The 23,601-nt window shown below is 35.1% G+C and overlaps 1 protein-coding gene across 1 annotated transcript; it reads left to right on the top strand.

Moving 5' to 3' along the window:
• Positions 1–49: 49 nt before the first annotated feature.
• LOC145218572 (uncharacterized) lies at positions 50–23,601 on the top strand. The gene is made up of 38 exons (XM_080085986.1): positions 50–189; positions 574–728; positions 789–942; positions 1,521–1,711; positions 3,134–3,287; positions 3,364–3,603; positions 3,862–4,116; positions 4,997–5,275; positions 5,636–5,920; positions 6,349–6,624; positions 6,906–7,157; positions 8,210–8,482; positions 8,896–9,147; positions 9,563–9,820; positions 10,475–10,711; positions 10,972–11,226; positions 11,391–11,651; positions 11,930–12,208; positions 12,523–12,798; positions 13,609–13,893; positions 14,179–14,451; positions 15,049–15,312; positions 15,739–16,005; positions 16,430–16,723; positions 17,000–17,275; positions 17,671–17,940; positions 18,114–18,389; positions 18,835–19,110; positions 19,311–19,619; positions 19,782–20,103; positions 20,328–20,535; positions 20,608–20,771; positions 20,990–21,164; positions 21,294–21,364; positions 21,571–21,760; positions 21,870–21,980; positions 22,059–22,167; positions 22,400–23,601. The coding sequence occupies exons 5-38, from the start codon at positions 3,143–3,145 to the stop codon at positions 22,507–22,509; spliced, it is 8,073 nt and encodes a 2,690-aa protein (XP_079942112.1). The 5' UTR covers positions 50–189; positions 574–728; positions 789–942; positions 1,521–1,711; positions 3,134–3,142; the 3' UTR covers positions 22,510–23,601.

Below are 23,601 nucleotides of genomic sequence, written 5' to 3'. Positions count from 1 at the left end.
TAGATTTTTGCAACAGGTGCACATTAACAAATCTTGTGCTTTAACAGGGATATAGTGACAACAATCTACTTCCATTGGAAACAAATGTTAGTCATGAAATAACCCTTTTCAGCGGTGCTTCTATAAATGTTCAACTTTTGGCATCTGACTCAGCTGATCCAGCAAACAATTACTTTCAATATGAAACAGGTTTAAATTTTGACAACTTTGTGCTAATATATGTTTACATATACATTTATATTAGAAAAGGCAGTACAACTATGACTGCTCGTGTTTTACATGACAGCTTGATGGATACAGCCTATACACCTGAATGATGTTCAAACTATAAATTTACACATGTATACCAATTATTGTGACAATGACATAATAACGCATGATGTTTTGCAACCCCAAAATTATATTTCACAACTCCAATTTGGGTTGCGACCCACAGTTTGAAAAGCCCTGTTCTAAATTACAATTGTCAACAATAATTAGCTCTAATGTTCTAAATTAAAATGTCAACAATAATTAGCTCTAATGAAGATTTTTTTAAATTTTGTACAACATGCATTACTTTATGTTTTGTAGTATTCAACTGTTTTAGTCGGATACATTTTTTGACATCCTGGAATTTGTACTTTGCATCAAATTGTTCTTCCAATCAACGCCTAGTAGAAATGAATGAAACAAAATCTTATGTCATTTCTTTTCCTCCATGAGATGCCCCTGGCCTTAAATGTGATGTAAGTGGTAAAGTTCTCAAAAATAATCAACACAAACATTACTTGATTGCTGTTCTTCAGGTATATGAGGGAAACACCACTGATAGTTTACTTGGAACTTTGGAATCTGACCCTTATAGTATTAAAACAGTTACTGGAACATCAGCTGATATTTTTATCCATTGTTCAACGCCTCAACACTACACTGGAGTATTTCAAATAAGCTTTAGTGATTGTAAGACAAGTTTTGTTTTGTTATTACAGTATTTTTTGGAAGCAAATGTTTATGGTTGATGCTAAGCAATCTTAGTAAAATTACCTCCACAGTTTTTTAGAGGGTTGTAAAAAGAATGTTATTGCAATTGAAGGGCTCGAATGTATGGAGGGCACAGTGACATTGTTTTAGCAAATGTTTTTAAGGCTTAAAACACCTCTAAAACTTGGCCGGAAATTATTTTTTGGTGATCTATGCTACATATTGGACAGGAAGAAAACAACAGTAAACACAATTACTTTGATTAGCAATGTTTATGGGAAGTTTACAATATTTTACATATCGTTTAAAACAGACTGAAAAGGGTTATTTGTCATGCTAGGTTTTAGAATGAATGAAAATTACAATGTAAATTTAGAGCAAACTTCTAAATATGTAAACAGCAACAAAAAGGTCAAAAGGTGTTGTTAGAAATCATTTGAAAAAGGGGACATGAATGAAGAGGCAACTATTTACACATTTTTTTGAAGCTTTTTTCGCTCCGCAATAATGTGACATACACTTTCATTATTCATGCAAACATGCTTTTGTTTCTGTAGATAATCCTATTTCATGTGGTTACGACTTAACATTGGATTTCAATGAAAACCATTTATTAGCTCTTCCAACCAGAAATGATGGATTTTTGTCATCGTTCTTTTGTGAGTGGCACGTTCAAACCCCTTTCTACTTGAATTCTGCACAGCTGCAGACTTCAAATGTGTTATTATCTGGACAAAGCTTTTTACAGGTAGGAGGAATTTTCTTGATTAAACCAACAAATTTAATTCTGCTGATACCCTAGGTACAATTTTGGAAAAAGAATGATTCTTGCTAAACATAAATGGTACAACATACACACCCTATCACAGTGCTCTTCAACCTTTTAATGGCACGTAACCCTTAAGGTATTTTGTCAAACTTTGCGGAACCCCTCATAAATTAATTATAATGAATACAAGTAGGCTACATCAAAGAAAAAAGATCAAGCACATCATAAAGGTTGACTTCAATTTAACTAAACGTATTGCCATGTTATTTGGAACAGTCGTTTCTACATTTATCTTGCAATTTAGCTAGAGTGTACCAAGGTTGTATTTATTACGTCACAATTGATCAATGGTATAACAAAAGTTAATTACATGGTTTGGGCGAGACTAGATGGTTAGCAGTTTGAAACAATGATATTATGAATCATTCGTGTCCGAATTGCTACACCAAACCGCTGCGAACCCCGTGCAACCGTTAAAGTTCATGGAACCCCTGAAAGGGTGGTACGGAACCCTAGGGTTCCGCGGAACCCCGGTTGGGAACCACTGCCCTATCACATAACAATGAATAATTATTTTAATAAAACTTAATAAGTGCTTACATTGGATTTTTAAACAAGACATCAGAACTATGTGTGTGGTGTAATCTGTTTTGTGTTTATGAAATTTAATGCAGTGCTCTTTAACCGGTGTGCACTGTGCATCCTAGGGTCACCAAAATGTGCATGGGGTGCACCAGTATGAAAAGGTATACAAGGGTACATCACAAATTTTTTATGAACCATTAGTATTTGCCCTTCAGGATATTAGAAAAAAGATGTAGGTTTCAACTGATTTATAAAAGAACCTCTGTATTTTTTTAAAATGTTGATGTCTAACACTTTTAGTGCGGTAGAGGTATATCTACGTTAAAAAATGTTTTGTGCGCAGTTATGATTGATGTTAATTTAGGTCAAAAGTTTTTGATAAAAAATACGGCTGCCCGTTAATGTACAAGACCACACAGCCCAAGCCATTTTTCATCTCGCTTCTTACCTCAGTTTACCTTTTAAGTAAACAGGGTGCATGAGTTCGTCATAACAACTTTAAGGGTTCACTAAACTAAAAAAAGGTTGAAGAGCACTGATTGAACACACATACAATGATAACATTATGGCACACACAGTGCTTTTGACATTGTATTTAAAGTAACAGCCATGATTTTTTTTAATTCATGTAATCTCCTCACATTTAAAAGAACCATTGTACTGTACACATTTCTTTATGAAATCAACACTTTCTATTAATGAAATATGCCTTTTATTGTTTTATCATTCTCAATTTATTAGTAAGCATTATGTGTTAACAGTGTGCAAATTTGCTCAAAGTTTAAATTGCTCACATACATGTTTATTTGTTGCCAGATCACAGACATGTACATGATACCATCAGTCATGTTCTCATATCAAAATATTGGAAGCTATGCTAAAACTCTGGAAAGTAAAACTGCCACACTTATTCGATTTCTTGTGGGTACTAATGCTCCAAACCTTCCTCTCGTTGATATTTCTATCTCAGGTATATTGTGTGCTTAAAATGTTCAAACTCACAAGATTGAATAATTAGTTATTGCTTACACTTTTGCTTGTCTTAGCCGTCTGCACAAAATTCTGCTATACTAGTCATGAGGCCACTGAGCATGAAATAATGTTGGAATGGTCAGATCCTGGGGATGTACCAGTATCAACTATTGCCTCCCAGCCTAGTGGAGCTTTTTGGTACACTGACACTTTTGACTTCTGTCTTGCCCAATTGCCAACCAACACATGGCAAAATGTGACTGTAACTGCATTAGCACTTATCAATGGCATGTTTAAAGAGAAACTGGCAACAAGTAGGAGGTTTTGTTTGAATTTGTGACTGTCGAAGTTTGCCTATTTGAACAAACTCTGTAAACTAGCAGAAAATTTAAAAAATAATGTTGCATGTTATTTCTAACAGATAGAATAAAATGAACCTAATGTTTAAAAAGAGCCTGTTGTGTTTCAACTTTTTAGAAAATATTGAATGAAAGGAAATTTTTCTTGTTATCTTGTCAGTGCAGATGTAAAAGGGTGTTACTAAAACCTGTTTGTTGTTTTAAAAAAATCAGAGCCTGGGAAAATGGACACACCATTTCTTATCTCTATTTCTGCCGGAACTGCCACTATTGGTTGGCCCCAGTACACAGAAGGAAATGTCTTAATCAACACTTACTATGTAAACTGGGATGGGCAAACAATTACTAGTACTGGATTGTCAGCAGTGATCACCTCACTTCTGCCCAACTCTATTCAAACTGTAACTGTTCAAGCAGTCAACTCTGCTGGGGCTGGCAGGGAGTCGGACCCATTAACTGTAACAACAGGTACAACAATCTGTATGCTTGTTAAATCAACACACATCAACCAGCGTAAAAGAAATTAACCTAAAAAAATGTCTTAAGCAAAAACATTTTCAATAGAAAAGCACCAAGCCAATTACTAATAAAGTGCAGACAGCACCTATAATAGGTTACCAGGTGTTCAGAATTTCCCGGATATGTCCAGAATTTGGGCATAAAATCTGTGTCCGGAAACAATTTTTAAACACTCTTAATAGGTATTTAAATCATCCAGAATTTTGCCCATTTAGATATGGTAACCCTAACTTATAAGGTCTGATGGTGATAGTGCAAATGGTGACAAGAGAAAGTAACAAAAATATATTCTCTCACCAACTTGTCAACACAAACTGAGCAAATTAAATATAGTTCAAGTACATTTAGTTTAGTGTTAAATGCCTTTAGTTTGTCATTAAATAGTAGTCGTATCAGGTAATTTTTTCAAGACACTTGACATTTCAACTGACTTGTTATATAAAAGTGTTGAATGAATTTTATAGGAGAAGGTTTTACATTGTAAGTGTGCATTGCGTACAAATGCTAAAGCAAGTTTGCAAACAGGTAATAATAGCTAGTTATTCTATGAATCTTGTAATAGTCTGGTTTATTTTGATTTATCAAGCATAAAGGCTCATACATAGTAAACTTGTTAGGTAAATGACTTGACTATCAAGTGACTCTAGGTCAACCCTTTTACCTAGCAAGGTCAACTTGTAGTCACTATTCTGTAACACTGATTCACTGCATGCACCTATTCCAACAGTTGTTGGCAGATTTGTTTTGATAAATTTGTTGAACAACAGCTCAAATTCAGCTTTCCATCCTTAAATATGTGTGTTATGATTTTTGTTTTACTGTGATACAGAGCCGACTGCATTTTTGAATATCAGAAGTATGGCATGCCCTGACACAACATCAATAGTGGTAGAATATAATGATGTTATCAATGATGGAGGTGTTCGGTCGCTGGTGTATGGTGAAATCTGCTGGTGTTATGATCTCGATGACATACACTCTGAAAACATTACTGGCTTAACCCATACAATAACTGGTTTACTGCCTGGAAGACGTGTGGTGGTATTTACCAAAGCAATCTATGATGATGGGTTTGTTGCAAGAAGTCCAAACACGGTTGTCCAACCAGGTAAAGCAAAAATGTTTTGTTCTTTCAGTTTTTCTTTGTGTCATTATATAGAACATATCACAATCAGAAGTTTTTATGTTAACTTCAAATTACAATTTTCCAATTTATGACACTTTTGTTTTTATCTCTGAATGCAGGGTTTGTTACAAAACAATATTTTTAAGTACTTAGGCACTAAGATCATTTAGTGGTCATTACAAATGTATAAAATATGAATTAAACTTAAAACCATTGCATGTGTTTATAATCTACAATTTATTTCTGGCAAATAAACAAACAAGGAAACATAATCTAATTTTAAATAAACTTTTGATCAACAAACATTCAGTCTAGCTTAATCTTTTTTATCTCGGTTCACAGTTCCCTCTGCACCATCAAGTGCCCCCACCCTTGTTGCTGTAGAAATGCGTGAAATCACCATTGCTTGGGAACCATACAATGAACCTGGTGATATTGTACCAGATGAGTATGTGTTCACTTGGTCACAGGGTGTAGTGTTTTTCAGTGGGACTGTCTTAACCCAGAACACAAGTTTCACATTCACACTTACAAATTTGGATCCAAACCGGGATTACACTATTGAATACCAAGTAAAAACTGAAGACTGTGTGAGTCCATCTTCTCCAATTTTGACAGTCAGAACTTGTAAGTAGCTGTTACACTGTGATTTTGTCTAAAATCTGTTTGTTTGTAATATGGAAAATTCTCACCCTAAGGCAGTGGTTCTCAAACTTTTCTTTGTTGCGACGCCCCTGGACAAGTTTTTCAGGACTTGCGAAGCACCAGCAAATAAAAGTTAATGAGGAAACTACTATTAAAGTTGTGTTTATTGATACAACAACAAAAAGACATGAAACAGAACTATTCTGCGACGCCCTTGGAAAATTGAAATGACGCACCAGGGCGTCGCGACGCACAGTTTGAGAACTACTGCCCTAAGGAATACAAAATGTTCTATAGCTTCCATACTAGCTGTTACTTCGAATCCTGAAAAAAAAGTTTTCCTTTTTGTCATTTAAACCATTATTATTTTTCTTTTAAATCCAAATTATTATTTTCCATGTACTTTTTAGTGCCTGGACCAGCCCACAGTCTAAGAACCATAATTAATGGAGAAACAGAAATTGTCATTGGCTGGAGTCGTCCAGAGGGTGGTACAGTTCGAGAAATTGTTGGCTATATTGCTCAAGTGACAATTGGATCACGTCAGGAAAATGTTTCTGTTGGTGCAACAACTTTTAGTGCACGATTTATGGGATTTGTACCCAATACAGCGTATCCTTTCACAGTTACAACGATTTTTGATGATGGCTATAGATCAAAATCAGATGATTTTATTGCTGCAACCAGTAAGTTCTTTGTTTTGAGTAAAATATGTTGTAAAAGTGTACATAAACATAAGTAACAATGGCATTATTAAATTAGGTACACAATTCCTGATTTTAAAGATTCTTGCAAGAAACAGACAAGTGAATACATTTGCAAAAAAAACATATTGTTTTGAAATCAACAAAAGAATTTGTCGTTATGTTTAATAAATATATTGGCTTGTTTGTTTTTTGTCAGAATATTGAACAAGTTGAAGTGAATCCGCAAGTACTGTTACTTTTTGACAAGTACTTTTTTGCAGAACCATATCGACCAGATTCAGTGGTAACAACGTCAACAGAAACAAGCATGACTGTTTACTTCAGCCATAATAACACCGGAAACCTCCCTGTCCGATTTCTTTATTCTATTAGTTCTTCTTCCATTATTAACAAAACAGAAGAGTTTAGTTTCCAATTCTCAAACCTAATACCTAACAGCCTGATATCATTTTCTATGTTAGCTGAAAATGATTTTGGGACGAGCGCTGTTTTTAGTGATTCTGGGGCAACATGTAAGTATACCATGAATCATGTTTTGTATTTTTAATTGTTGTAAACTGGTTTTTCATGAAAAAGCCTGATTGGCTGAATTTAACATGTATTATTTTATGTCATATTTACAGCATTTAAATAAAATTTGTTAATTTTGGCTGTATTATTATTTAAGTTATTCTCATGCACCAAAGACCTGCAGAGAATGACCTACTTGCACAGAATACAGTGTGATGCTAAATTTGTTTTGAAATAAGAATTAAAATAAACACACAGCAACAATATTTTAAAACACAAGTTTAATACACCTACTAGGGATGCGCCGAGCCGAGCCAGAACCTGAGTACTCGGTACCGAGCATCGCCTTTTTTGATGCTCGGCCGAGCAGTTGCACAAACTGACCCGAGCATTAAATTTGCATATTCATGCCCTGCTAACATACTTAACTAGTGTTCGAAGGGGTGTCTATGAACAAAAACAAATAATTTTTCAAATGTATTAGATGGGTGAAAAACGCGTACTTCTGAGGCCTGTACAGCTTAATACACGGCTGGTGACGTAAGATACCTTCTTGTAGAGCTAAAACGTAGAAAAGGGATTTTTTGACGTCATAATGCAACGAGCGTGCTTGGTGCTCGACCAAACAGAACATTTGCAGTTTTGGCACATCCCTAACACCTACCCAAGTTTATTTGTAGAAAGAACAAAATTGTCACGGTGCTTTTGGGTTTAGGTCAATACAACAATTGCTGTTTTACTGTAAGCTGCTTTTTTGCAACAAAACGTTCATAGTTAATTTTGGTTGTTTTGTGTACATTTCAAACAACAATGTGTGTAATAGATTAAAGCCATGTTTTTGAATTCTTTAGCTTTGTTTTACAGGAATGCATTCTTGTTTAAGTTTTTTAAAATGATTTCTTAATTGTAATGCTTTGGGTGCACTGCTGTGTAAATTTGAGGTGCTTTACTTGTAACCTGTAAGTTGAACTTTTTTATGCTGATCGTGCAAGGCTTCCCAAATATCTGGTTGCATTATTGATATGCATACTAAATGTATGTTTTATTATTCCAGTGCCTCCAGCTCCAGGTAGTATAACAGCTGTTCCTAACTCCAATGAAATTGATTTGACATGGGCTCTACCTCAACATGGTTCTTATTTGACCCATGATTTTGAGATTTTCTTTGACGCAATAGCTGCACCAATAGGGGTCAGAAGCTTCTTTGCTTCTGAAACGTTTACTGTCATAACTTTCTTGGAATCTAACACTTACTACTGGATTCAAGTTGCAGCACGTTGGTCTGATGGTTCAGTAACTCACTCTGAAAATACAACTGTTCTAACATGTAAGTTGACCTATTGAGATGGAAAAAAATCTTGTTTAGCTTCCTACTTAAAGTTCTTTTCTGTTAAACCTTTAAACAATATATTGAACAAGTCATTTTACTCATACTCTTTTTTTTTGTAATATTTGACAAATACTATTCTTCAAGTTTAAAGAAACACGCAATTACCACACCTTTAAGCTTGTTATATTTTTACCACTCTTTTAGCCTGCCATTACATGTCCTTGTATTTTATAGGACAAGCCTCTCACTGGTAGCTTTTTTGCAGTTTGTAAAACCAACTGCTGATATAATATCAATTACAATTTTAAATACAATTTTGGTTGCAAAATTTAAGTAAGCGAAATTAAAGAGAGTCTTCCCTTTTTATTTTAGACACTTTTGTGTAATTGAACTAAATTGTCTTTCTGCAGTTGCTGGCAGTTTTAGTGGACCATCGCTTTTGGACACAACTCAAAACTCTTTAATTATTCAATGGGATGGTCAACCTGGTGATGAAGCCATAACTTTCACCCTGACTGTGAATGGTACCGAAGAATTTAGTGACAGCAACCAGGTTCAGGCTCTCATAAGTGGTTTAGCTCCTAACACATTTGTTCCCATATTTGTTACTGCCTGCAACGTTGCAGGGTGTTATGATTCTGCTACTGTGCACTACGCAACAGGTAAGACAATTTAAGCAAAAAAATAGGTTGCATACATTTATAGTTTGGACATAAAAACTGTTTTTTAAAACATAACTAATAAAATTTTATTACATGAATGTTTGTGTAACACAACATAAATCAAAATATCTGTTCAGAAATTGTTCTTTAGAGTTTTGCTTGATTTAGATTGTATTTAAGAAACTGTCAAAACGTACTTTGTTTAAGCTTTTTTATGCAATTGTAGTTTCAAGCATTGGGAATTATGATATCCATGTGGTTTAATGTATTGTACATGTAACCAGTATGCAATTAACCAGGTCTAAAACACAACCCTTGAAATAATGATGTTTTTTCACAGAACAAGGTTTAAATAACATAGTAGTGCATTTTTTGGGTGTTAACTTTGGTAAGAAATACTTGGTTTGCTTTATAGATCCTGGTCCACCTATATTTATTGCTTTGACTGACCGTACTTCAAGTAGCCTGACTATCTCTTGGAATCCACCAACTGGGGATGCCTATGCTCCTAATGGATATAGAATCTTATACGCTACTGAAACAGTCACAGTTTCAAGTTCTCAACTAAGTTTGGGGTTAACTGGTTTGTCAGCAGGCACTGAATACCCTATCGCTATAATTGCCACATTTGTTGGTCCACCAGAAACTGCTGTTTCAGAAAATGGGTGCACATGTAAGTACCTGTTTACAAAAGCTTTGAGTTTTTACTTTGTTCCGGCACTTGCTTATTGTTCTTTGTTCATTTGCCAAAGCTTTTAGAGCTTTTCAAGTTTGTGGAAAAAAAGAACAACTTTTGTGATACAAAAAGTTTGTCATAAACTTGTGAAAAACACCAAGACTAAACTGAGTTTAAGACAAGCTTGTAAAGTTGTTAGCAATTGTGTCAATTTAAAAGAATTTGCAGGTTATTTTTTTGTTTGCAGAACAATACCAGAACTCTTGAATTGATTTACCTGAAACTTACTAAACCGTACTGTTGTTCTTTATTCATTGCAGCATAAGGTGCTGTTTAGTCTTCAATGCATATGCAGATAATGTTTTTTTCTGTACAAGCATTGGATTTTAAAAGTAACCAAACTGCAAAGATTTTGAAATAAAGCATCCCTCTAAGTTGCTAAAAGATTTATGTTTTTTGAAAAAAAATAGAACGACACCTTTGGTATTTTAAACTATAAACCCCAACATAATTGTATTATTGTATGTTTAATGCAAATTGTTACACCATAGTTGAACCTTAAACTCTTTTGCCTTAGTGAGTGCTATTTTTTTCATTTTTTGGCAAACCGTTAGTGCAACTGTATGCACCTTTTCCTGTAATTTTTTTTAGTGCCTGGAGCTCCAATAAATCTGATGCAAACTGTAGCATCTAATGACTCTGTAACAATGCAATGGGGAGACCCACCATCATGTTCCAATATAGAGTTTTTTGGTGTTAATGATCAGAGTGCTAATTTCAGTCCATACACCCTTACCAATTTATCTCCTAACACAGAGGTTAACATCATTGTTAGAGCAGTTACTGATGATGGTGTTGGTGATTCTGCGAGGGTTATGATGGCCACATGTAAGTGAATCTGTTTTTGTTTCATTTTTTTCAGTTAATTATATACCCCAAACATTAGAGTTAAGACTTTGCCCGGACAGTTTGTATGAGAGGAAAGCTGAGAAAATAATCACCATGGCTGAGATAACTTAACATTTTTTGTTTTTCCGTCATTTGTTTTTTGTGAATCTCAATAGACTATTTTGTAAGAGGCACTTGTTTTTTGACTGTTATTTTAATCATGTATTTTAGTTGAGTGAAGTTTATTTCTTTTCTTACAGTGGCTGATGCCCTGAGTGTGTCACTTAGTGGTGTGAACTTAAATGCGTTTGACATTATAATGACACTGGGTGGTCCAGCATTAGGTCCTTATAATTTTCAACACTATATAATAAGTGGCGCTGGTGAATTTACCACATCCGATCACATGTTTGGAGTGGCAGGACTAGAACCAACATCAGTGTACAATATTAAAGTAGAGGCTGTGTACGATGGTCTGGATTCAAAACCCACGGATACTGTTGAAGTGCATACAAGTAAGTTGTTTAACAAGCTTTTGAGTTTCCAAGCTTTGTAGGCTTCAATATACAACAAACCTAGCTGGTGGTTTTTATTTTCAAATCAAATCTTTATTGTGGTTTGTTGAAGAACTGAAGATTATTTCATGCTTCCTATAAAAGCCCGTATTCTTTTGTTTTAGACCCAGCACCACCAAGAAATCTGAACTACTTAATTATTAGTCCAACCACTGTCAATGTTACCTGGGAAAAGCCGGAAGGGGGAAATGACATATTTGAGTATTTAATTATGTGGGGTTACGGACCACATGAAAGTAATAGAACAGACCAATTGGAGTATCAAATCACTAACATGGTGCCAAATACTCAACGTTCGATTTTTGTCACCACTGTTAATAATGAACAAACTTCTTCTAGTCCTGCAGAAACACAAATCTTGACAGGTAGGAAATCTGTTTACCAGTTTAAAATCCATTTTTTCTTTCTTATTCGAATTAAGTTGTATAGTGTCTTATTGGTTCCCCCCATAAACGACTTGATTTTTCAAAATAAATGTTTGTACACTAGCCCTAAATAAAAAAAAAACTAACCAAAAAGTTTTTACCACATGAGTGATATGTCTGACATATTAGTGGTCAATAAATACTTTACTCCTGTGTAGAAGGTTTTTTGCATTACCTTGTTACACTTGTGGTTATCAATTGTTTTTTTTCTGGTTTAGATGCTTTGCCAGCTGATTATATAGCTGTTATTTGTACAACTGATTTTATTATGGTATCTTTCGATTACCCGGACAACCAAGACACCTTCCGTGCCACGATTAATCACTATAGGGTTTGTGATGGCACAAATCCATGTGTTAACATAACAACCAGCAGTTTAAACTTTACAATGCTCGATGCTGCTACTGAGCTAAACATTTCTCTTACAACCATTTACAACTTGGGTGCTGGTGAAACTGTGATGTTTGAAGCCAATTCTGATGTCAGAGTCTCAACCAGTAAGTAGAACATGCATCAATATTTTTGTTTAGGTAATATATATATCATCACTGTTTGATTTTGCAGCTTTTAAACCATCTATATGCTTTGTATTAGGTGTTTTCAAAACAACAGTTTTTGTTGCCTAAATAATCCCATCATTATTAATTTACAACTAGGAAAGGAATGTGTTCAATTTTAAACTATATGCAGTTTTTACGTGAAATGTATTCCTTATCACGGCATTACAGTGCTTGTTACTAAATAAAAAAAACATTTCAATAAGATGCGAGCTAATAAAAACATTTTTCGTAACTGATCAACTTTTTTGCAGAGCCAGAGGCACCATTTAACATTGATGTAACTGAATCTATGGGTTATGGAGTTGCACTTGTGCAATGGGAGGCACCACTAGGAGGCGATGCTATCACTGGTTATGTTGTGAATTTGACCACAGCAACCTCTTCACGTGAAGTTACTGTACTGGACCCCCTTGCACTAAGTGTAAACGTCACTGGTCTTGAATCCAACACATTGTATTCTATATTAGTTGCGGCCACCACTGATTGTGGTCAAGGTGAATTTTCTCTTGAATTCAGCTATCTTACAGGTAAGTTTGACATTAACTGTTTCCTTTTGATTTAATATCTTCTTGTGTTTAAAAGCAGTCAAATTTTAAACTTTAATGTTTTAGTCTAACACAGTGGTTCCCAAACTTCTTCATATTTTTTTCAAAACGGTCCCTTTGCCATTATTTTGAGGGCTCGCGGTCTTTAAGCCTAAATGTGTATTTTATAAAAACGAAAGTTGATTGCAGGATTTTAGCTAGTTATGCAAAATTGCGCATAACAATCATCCAAAGACAGCATGTGACATCACAAACAGGACAAAAACATTACAATTGTGCACGAACAATTGCATTTTTGATAGTTATTCAATAAAGGCCATTGTTTAGCAATGGAGACAGTCTGTTCTCAATTCTACTTTGATTTAAACTTATTTAGTGGCACAAACTGATGCCAAATAAGATTATAGAATTACTTCAACCGCTTCGCGGTCCCCCCAAAATTGCCTCACGGACCCCTAAAGGACCGCAGACCCCAGTTTGGGAACCGCTGGTCTAACAGCTCTGGTTATATAAGCTAGCTCTTATATAACAAGAGCTCTTCTTATGTTAACATTTTTTGTTGGATGTGTGTTAATTTTTGGTGGTACAGTTATAGCTAAAGCATAAATATATGACTGCTAAACAGTGCAACAGTATTTTAGATTTATATGACAATTTTCTTGCTTAGATGTTCAAGTTATGTTTTGGTCTTTCCGGTTATATATTAAGCTTACTACCCATTTTTACTTTGAAGAAACAGCTTATAATTTTTAATAATGTTTAGGACTTAAAATTTTAACTTTTGTTTGGCAGTTCAGAGGCCAGTGATAGAAATGGCTCAGACCATGGCCACAGCAACTTCCGCACAAATCATGATTACAGATCCAATGCAAGATGGAAATTACAGAATGTTCACTTTTTATCGAGTATTTGTTGATGGTAGTTTTGTTACAACCACCAGTAATGGTGTAGCAGATTTAAATAATTTGGTTTCGAACACAAAGTATGAAGTTACTGTCCACTCGGTATTCGGTGACGCCACTTTTGTATTTGGAGATTCCATTGTCGATTCTGCTGGGTCACTTTTTATTCATACAAGTAAGTATTACAAAGGTTGGTTAGAATTATGCCAAATAAACCTTATATAATATTTTCTGTGGAAAATTTGCTCAATAATATTAATTGTTGTGCAATATTTAGCAATTTTGTAAATATTTTTTTCCTTTACATTTTGTTTTTGTACTTAACTGGTCAAGCATACATTGAAACATTATCCAACACAGCAGTAGTTTTCATACGATGACTTAGTGTTGTCTGCATCTCTGTGTATGACTCTGTGGATTTCTATGACATTTTTTTTATTATGTTGTGTTTTGTTTCCAGTTCCTTCTACTCCAGCAGCACCAATTTTGTCAAGCGCAACATCAGATTCTATTGTAGCTGACTGGACAAAGCCTACAGGAGGCAATGCAATCACTGGCTATGAGGTTCAGTGTGCTACTGAACCCACGTTTATGGCTCCCCATTCCTTTAACACTACTTCGTTGTCCGCTACTGTTTCTAATTTGACCAGCAACACCGAGTATTATTGTAGAGTTATAGCCAGAAACCAACAAGGATCTGGCAATCCAAGCCTTTCTGTCACCATTTCAACAGGTAAAAACATCTTGTGAATCAGTTTATAATATGAAATCGAGAACTAGGACCCAATTACTAATTTCATTCTTTTGTCGGAAAATATTAACGATTGCTTTCTTTCTATAAAGAAAAATCTTAAAATTCATTTAGGACACTTGCAAAATGTTAACATCAAGGTTGTTAATTTGTGTAAAATATTTAATAACAACACAAAGCTGTTTTTATTAAACATTTTTTGTTGATTTATTTTTAACCCTGACTTGTAAATATTGCTTGTGCCCAATGTGAAAAAAAATTGTGGAGAATGTGCTTTAAACTTTATTGCAGTTTTACTGGTATAGTATTACCTTGTTTTTTAGTGTAGCCAGTGGTTGGATTCAATTTTTTTCAGTCGGTTTTATCACAAAAGTCTTATTTTTTCCGCTGGTTCTGTTACAAAAAATCCATTGACAGTAACCAGTAATGCTAACCGGTTCACTGATCTCATAAAATTTTGTTAGACGGTTCTATAGAACTGGTGCGACGGGCTGAACCCACCGCTGGGTGTAGTTATTGCTGTCTCAAACACCAACTCATAAACCTAGTAACTTTGAAACATATTAATGCTTTTTTCAGTTCCTGCTTCTCCTGTACTTCAGTTTGTCGACAGCACAGCAAATAGCATCACAGTTTCAGTTTCTGTAGACCAGGGAGGTGGTGCTGATCAATTCGTTGAATTTGAAATTGAAGCTGAATACAACGGAGACATTTATACAGCCACTCGCTCGACCCCCACGATCACTGTTGGTGGTCTACAATCTGCAAGAAGGTTTGAAGTCAAGGCTAGAGCTGTGTTTCAAAGTGTGACAACCCAATCAGTGACACAACCAATGTACACAGGTGAATTAGACAGTGGTTAAGCTAGTTTTCTATTTCTTGATTTAGCATTTGATCCAGCTAAGGTCAAGAATTATGCGCAATTGACTCAAAAATAAAAATGTACTTGTTCTGGATATGTAATGACAAAGCAACGGTGGTGGAAACTTTCTCTTTTTGTTGGCATTTAATTTATCATATGATACAAAGCCATCTAATGTTGTATCTTTATCTTCCAAACGCACAGAATGTGGACCTTACAAGCTAAAACATGTGAACAAGTACATTTGAAAAAAGCACTTATTAAATTTTTGTAAACTTTTTTTGTGAAGATCTCTGTTTTAAGTTGAGATAAAAACATACATCTAGTATTCCACATTTAGACAATTTAAATTAAATTACTTGTTTTTTTCTGCGATAGATTTTCGACCATGAATCATTTTTTTACAGTGTCCAACAGTGTAAATGTATCAACTTTAACTTCTACCCAAACATCAATCACAATAACATGGATTGCACCTACCAATGTTGGAACAGAATTAGATGGTTATGAAGTACAGCTTTCTGACAGCTCTACAGGGCCATATCTGAATGTTGGAAATGTGCTTTCAACCACAGTGACTGACCTTAAAGAAAACACCCACTACATTGTTTATGTGTTTGCATACAATTCTGGTGGCAGAAGCAGTATTGGATCTATCATGGATATTTGGACTGGTAAAAATGTTTGGAAATTTTGCTCAGGCATCTTCATCTTTTGTAAAGTTTTAGAACAATTTGATACTTGTACACAAGACACGGACTTAAATAGTAGCTTTAATAAAAAGCAAATTGCCAGCGATGTAGAATAAAATGTATTCATTTGATGCTCATGCTGTAGTGTATTTTGCCAAATTAGTTCTTTCAAAAATATAAACTCAAGCATTTTGAAATTTATTTGAAATTTGTTGGAAAAAATTATCTTAACGAAGGGTGGTCGAAATCTTCTTAGTGTTTAACAAAGGCTGTGTGGTCAGTCACATAACCCTTGTTTTTTTTACTGTAACTAACAACTGATACAATGTATGTAAATGATGATGTATATAAAAAGCCACCCCTTCAGTGTAATCCAATTGGTAAGTTGATCAAAAATTTCTTACAGATCCATTCGACCCTGTAATAGAATGGGCAGGCAGCACGGCCGATACGATTTCAGTTTCTTACACTTGGGATGACAATGAAGGATTTGAAGGCTCCGTTGCAATTTCCCAAGAACTTCATGTAACTGCTGAAGGTGGTGCAACATTACCAAGTGTAATGGGTCCAGCGTCAACTAACCCAATGGTTATTACTGGCTTAACTCCTTCTACATGGTACCATATACAACAAACTTTAAGCTTAGAAAATTCTGGGGGTTCTCTGGAGGTGACGAGCAACTCCATAACTGCTGTGACAGGTACAACAAAGTTGCATATGTTTTTCATAGTTTTTGAATCGATCCGCCTGATTTCTAAGAAGACATAAAGCAGAAGGGTTAACATACAACTGGCTGGCAAAATGCAGCTATGAATGAAGGTTGGGCAATGAATATGAATGTGATTAAAATGCTAACATAGCTTTGCAGGTCCTTCCAACTCTCAAACTCATTTAAATAGGAAATTGTATAAAAACATGTTAAGGTCTATAAAAACACTGCTTTTAACTTCTGACTATCTTGAACTTTTTTCCACAGCACCAAACCCACCACAAAACTTGCAGGTCATTGAAGAGACTGAAACGAGCATAAGAATTTCATGGGATCCACCAAGCGGCAGTGATAATTCTTCATATTCCATCTCCTTTTTCGCACTGACCCAAGTTGATGCTGGAAATGATGGAAGGCAGTTAGAGGTCTTGACAACCAGTTATCTTGTAACAGGGTTAGCAACAAATACTCAGTTTGGGATTTCAGTTCAAGCTAAAAATGCTGGTGGTACCAGTGACCCAGTCACAGAAGTGGCAACAACTTGTAAGTGTTTTTGTTTATAAAACCCCTTTAATAGTTAACAATGATATAAGTGCAGTATTTATATAAGGTAGAACTACATGTCAAACAAAAACCTTCAACTTTAGCACACAGTAGTTTAATATAATAAACTTATGACAGTTGCAAAAACAAATTTGTGCAAACACTAAAATTAATTTGCGCAAAAAATTTATCTCTTGTAAGAATAAAGTTTCACCGAACCACATTCCAGCACTACCAGTGTAATGAAAATAGCTTAAATAAATTATTTTTTTAGTAACTTGCTGCTATCACAGTACAAACTACTTTGCTAGTGATAAATTTTACCATTTTCTAAACCTTATATAAAACAGAAAAATTGCAACCAAATTTCCTGTTATTCTTATTTTGTGTAACAGTGCCCATTGCAAGTGGTCAGGCAAGCACTTTGTCTGCATCGGCTACATCTTTGGAAATTGAATGGAGTTCTCCACCCAACCATGCCAGAACTCCTACATATACAGTTGAAGTCTATGATGCGTATGGGAATCAACTGTTTGAACGAAGCGTTGTGCCAAGTCCATATGACATTTATTCATTAACTCCTTCCACTGTTTACCATGTAGTTATAAGAACAGAGTTTTCAGATAATATTATTCGGTTTTCTGATGCCTCCAGACACTTGACGGGCAAGTTTGAAAACAAAAATGTTTATGGCAGACCACAACTATGTTAAACATTTATTAGTTGTTTGTCATCTATGTATTACTTGTGTTTGCTTGACCTGTTGTATTTTACCAGTGCAAATCAACAACATTACAATAATCTGCAGACAATTAATCTGATTTACAACATTTTGCAGTACCGGACCAAATGCCTACCATGTCCCAGGACTTTGTCTTCTCAGAATCGATTACAGTCAGTTATGTTCCAGCCACTGGTGGTTTTCCATGTTGTGAAATCACTCAATATGATATTCTGGTGAATTCCAGCAATGGCAACCAGTCATTGATCACATATCCACCAGACACAAGTTTTACTTTTTCAACAACACCCAACACTGCTTACCACGTGTCTGTAAGAGCAAGAAACAGTGAAGGCCCTGGAGAGTATTCACCAGAACTTGAAATTTACACCAGTAAGTTATGAAAATAATGTAGAGTTGTTGAGCTATGTATGTGTGTTGAGCTTCGTATGTGAAAACAACAAATTTGATTGGCAAGCATTTAATTGTTTATGATTACAATTCCCTATTAGGTAGATGATTTATTGCTGCAACAAAACAACAAATAAATTTATATCATTTTTTGTTTTTTTACAGTTTTTTTTAAATGTGTCAATGTGGGGTAAAATTTAGGTTAACGGGGAAATATTTTATAATCATTGCAGCAAAGATTTTGTTCTACTTATGATTTTGTGACAAAGGGCCAAATACCTAAATTAAAAATAGGTAAAAAAGTTGTGATTAGAAAAACAGGTGGTATTTGATGACCATGCATAATGCATTCAAGACCATTAAATTCATTTTAAATCTAATGGTATAATATGTAGCCTTACATCTTTTAATCATGTATTTTTTTTAGAGCCTGGACTTGTACAAACTGCTACCCAAATTTCAGCCACTGTTGATTCTATATCTTTTGAATGGGAACCACTGGTGGAGGGGGACTTTGCAATCACTGATTATTTAGTTTCTATGCATCCATTTTCCTCTGGAGACGGAAGAAATTATGTATTTGGAAAAACTAACGCAACTTATACAATGCTTGAAGCTAACAGGCGATATGCTGTTACTGTCCAACCATCAGGAGTTGGTGGATTATTGGGGGTAAAAAATCAAGCAAGTTTTATGTACACAGGTAAAAGACCAACCTGATTTATAATTTTTTTATGAATATGATGAAATCATTTTTGTATGAAATCACAAGCTTGTATTTTGTTGGGGATTAAAACTAACATAGTTTACACATGTCATGTTAAAACTTCCTAACATTTGGTTTGCAGTATGCTTTAATTAAGTAAACTTTTAACCTACTTACTTTAGTATAACTTTTGGCAGCTCCAACCGCCCCACCAGCCCCTGTTGTATCAACTGCTTTTCCTCCAAGTACCTCAATGATTTCAATTAAGTGGTCATGTGCTGAGTTTAGAGGTTGCCTGCCTATTACACAGTACAGAATTGAATGGGTCCAAATTGGAGGAAATCAAAGCGATAATGAGTCTCACATTATGAGCACCGACCATGATTTATGTGGATTTGGTTATGACATTGCTGGTCTCCAGATCAACACATTTTATAGCATAAGAATTGCAGCAAGCAATGATTATTTCTTTGGACCACTTTCTGATCCAGTTGAAATTTGCACAAGTAAGAAACTCTGTAGCATTCATTTCTTTTAAGGCTAACCTTTTTTATGAAAGAATTACTTTTTCAAAATCGATTGTCGATCGATTCAAACAACTTGTGTTTCCAAACAGAAAAGTACATTTTCACATTTCCATTGCTAAACTGTTTATGGTAAACTTTTAGACCCTGCTGTGCCAGACCCACCTTCAGTTCAGTTTCACCATCAACAACAAGCAATCATTGTGGAATGGGAACCACCAATAGTGGGTGGAGGTGTAGAAATTACAATGTACAAGATTGCATGGAGCTCTGCTGCTGACAGTGGACACAAACGTGTTACTGTGACCAATTTAAACCATACTGCTGCTATAACTGGTCTGCTGCCAGTTACTACATATGAAGTGACTGTACAAGCAATCAATGATCACGGAATAGGTTCTGCTTCCACTTCTGGTACAGTCACCACTGGTTCAGGAATTATTTGTACAGAAACACCAACTATCAAGTAAGTCAATTAGCACCATAGAAAAAAAGCAATCATGAAATAATAGTTTGTGCTAGTATTTTCAAAATCTTTGTTTGACAGAGCTTAAGGTGTTTTTTGTAGGGGTACTACTTATCTTCTTATGTAGCTTTTTTTCAAACACTGTTGTTTAAAACAAAGCCATTCAACTTTGTGTTTGAGTTAAGTCTCTTTTTTGTGCTATTTTTGTAATCAATTTTGATTAGACTTACTGCTGAAGATGTAGCAAGAATGGATGCAGTTGCTGGTGATCAAATTGTTGTGTCATCAAGAAAGATTAAACATCAGCCTGCTGCAAACCAGTTAATGTCACGTTGCAAAATTCCAGCTCCTGCTGGAAGTGGAGCCGAATTTCACTTTAATCTTACTGATTGTGAACCACTTGTTGGTTTTGCAGTTGACAAGTTTGATGGGGTATGTGTAGACCCTATGTATAAATAGGATTACAAAGTTTATTTGTAATTTTATTGTCTCTTGTTTTTACAGGTTGACAATAGTAGTCTTCTTTTCACGTACACAGTTCAACTGGCAAGGTTTTCTGTTGTTAGTAACATGGTGCAACGTTTTGATCCAACAGTATCGTTTGAATTTCAATGTGTCTTCAATCGGTCACTCTCAGTTATATCAGACAATGTGCATCCCTACATATTGTAAGTTGTTTTTTTGTTTCTTGGCTTGTTTTTACTTGCTTGCAAATCTAACAGTAATTGTACAGAACACAAATTAATAACTATAACAACACTCAGTTAAATATTGAACAGAAACTGATTCAAAACAAACTTTTAATTTGAGAAAAAAAATGCAGGAATTTTTATTAAGCAGAACTCCTTTGCGTTTGTGATTGTTAATGACTGTGACAATTTTACAGTAAGGATTTAGTTGTAATGGATCCCAACCATGGCCAGTTTGACCTCACATTAGACCTTTTCACTTCCGACCACTATAACACTTCATTGGTTGGGTCTCCACCAACTGTTGAGGTGCTTACTTTTGTTTTTGCTCAACTCAGTCTTGGAGTGGAAACGAACAGCTTCATTCTTCAGGTAAATACTGCTTTTGATTGTTTTAAAGGACAAATAACTAATTTTTTTTGGTGACGTAAAGTTTATTCTTGGCTACTTTTGTGCAGAAGTAGGCAATATGTTGCTTGATTTTCTCCTTTTTTATTTTAGGCTCAATATTGTTGGGCAACTCCAAGTAGTTCACCACAAGATTTAGTGTCATATCCTATAATTGTGGATGGGTATGTGCTTAAACTCAATTATTTGATTGTTTTTTCAATTCTCCACTACCAACTTTGTGGCATAGTTGTTTAACAGGAGTGTTTCAATGAATAATGTAGTGTATTGCCACCTATGTGCAGAGTCATAATAATGTGAAATTCCAATGGCTTAACTACGTAACTGAGTCATTAGCAGTTTTATACTTGTGTATGTTTAAAATTTTCAGCTGTCCTGCACAAAACGCTTATGATGAACCAGGTACAATACTTGTCACTAAAAACTACCAGCCCAACACAGCGCAGTTTCAATTCAAGGCATTTGTGTGGGCTAATATTCCTGATGAAAACCAAAAAATGTTTGTTCACTGTAACACAATGGTGTGTGATCCTAGAAATGAGGATGGATGCACTGACTTGGTAATTTATGCATAGCAAGCTGTAATTGTGATGTTTTGTACCTAATTTGTCTACATGTTACTTTACACTATTTTTAGGATTGTGGTGTGTTACTTTACACTATTTTTAGGATTGTGGTGTATCACGTAAGCGTCGTAATGTACCTAAATATGAAAACAGTCAAAGAGTTACCTATGGACCAATCATGTTAAGCCACAAAGGAGAGCTACTTTGTGCTGAGGTGAATAGATATATATGCAATATAATGAATTGTGTCTGCTGCAATAAACAATAAATATGTCTTGTTTTGCTGGTGAAGGCAAATGGAGGTTGTGAGGACCTGTGTATGGTGGAGAATCAGTTCATTAAATGCATGTGTAAATCTGGTCGAAAGCTGAACATTGATGGAAGGACCTGTTCAGCAAAATGTAAGAAAATTATGATTAAAAACTATATGAAAGACGTTTAAAAAGCATGAATTTTAGCTCTGTGAGAGAAAACAAATGATTACAAACATTTTATCATGAAAATGTTCTTGTTAACTTATATTTAATAAATAATCTAGCATTTCTTAAAAATTCTGGCATTAGAAGTTGTAAATTCTGCCTAAAATATTGTTTTATCATGTATTTTGTACCTTTTCTATTTGAATTTTTACAGACTATAGAGCAGCAGGAAATCAAGAAATTCCACAGTCAGTCTACATTGTTTTGCTTGCAGTTCTTGTGCTGGCTGTGGTGGGCCTCATCATACACAAAAAGCCACTCTAACTGCTCATAAGTTTTGGAGTAGTGAAAAGTCTCATTTAATCAGAGTATGTCATTTATTTTTCAGAAATCATTATGTTATTATGTTTTCTCAAAAATTTGTGCAATAAATTTGACTAAATTGGTGTAAAAAATTGCATTCTCTACGTTGTGGCGTTTTTTAGGCTGAACAAGGCTTGTACAAGTATATGTAATCACTTACAAACAAGAAAAAAAGGTGTAAACTTTTTGGTACTTTCGATTCGGTGTCTTCGAATACTACAGGTCCGCTTGGTGCGCTAGGTGCGCTAGGTGCGCTAGGTACTTCACTTGGTCCGCTTGGTAATTCGATTACCACAGGTAATGCATTCAAATGGGGAAAAACGTGGCCAAAATTTAAATGCTGCAGGTAACTCGTTTGCACTCGAGGAAACTCGTATTTAGTGCAGGTAATCATTTTTGATACGACGAAACTTGTAGTTGGTGCGACGTAACTCGAAAATTCCACAGGTAACTCGTTTGGACTCGACCGAACTCGTATTTAGTGCAGGTAACCGTTTTTGACACGACGAAACTTGTAGTTGGTGCGACGTAACTTTAAAATGTCACAGGTAACTCGTTTGGACTCGACCGAACTCGTATTTGGTGCAGGTAACCGTTTTTGACACGACGAAACTTGTAGTTGGTGCGACGTAACTCGAAAATGCTACAGGTAACTCGTTTACACTCGACCGAACTCGTAAGCACTGCAGTACTTCGCCAGGAACATCGCTTACTACAGGTAACTCGTTTAGACTCGACTAAACTCGTATTTAGTGCAGGTAACCTTTTTTGACACGACGAAACTTGTAGTTGGTGCGACGTAACTCGAAAATGCAGCAGGTAACTCTTATGTGACGATAATCAATTTATAAATTGCTGCAGGAAACCCGTTGTGGTGCGATCAAATTTCATGAGGCCAAAGTAGAACTACTAAAAAATAACAAAATTTTAGTTAACAAAACTTTTGAATTTCGTGCTTTTTTAATGTTGTCATTAAAGAACTAAAAACAAGACACAAACGAACGAATACAAGAAACATAATCAACAAACACTGTAACAAAGTACTCTGAGAAC

This window comes from Phallusia mammillata, chromosome 1 (genome assembly GCF_965637545.1).
Source record: "Phallusia mammillata chromosome 1, kaPhaMamm4.hap1.1, whole genome shotgun sequence".
Lineage (NCBI taxonomy): Eukaryota > Metazoa > Chordata > Ascidiacea > Phlebobranchia > Ascidiidae > Phallusia > Phallusia mammillata.
The sequence above is the reverse complement of the archived record's forward strand: the minus strand, read 5'-3'. Positions and strand labels throughout refer to the sequence as shown.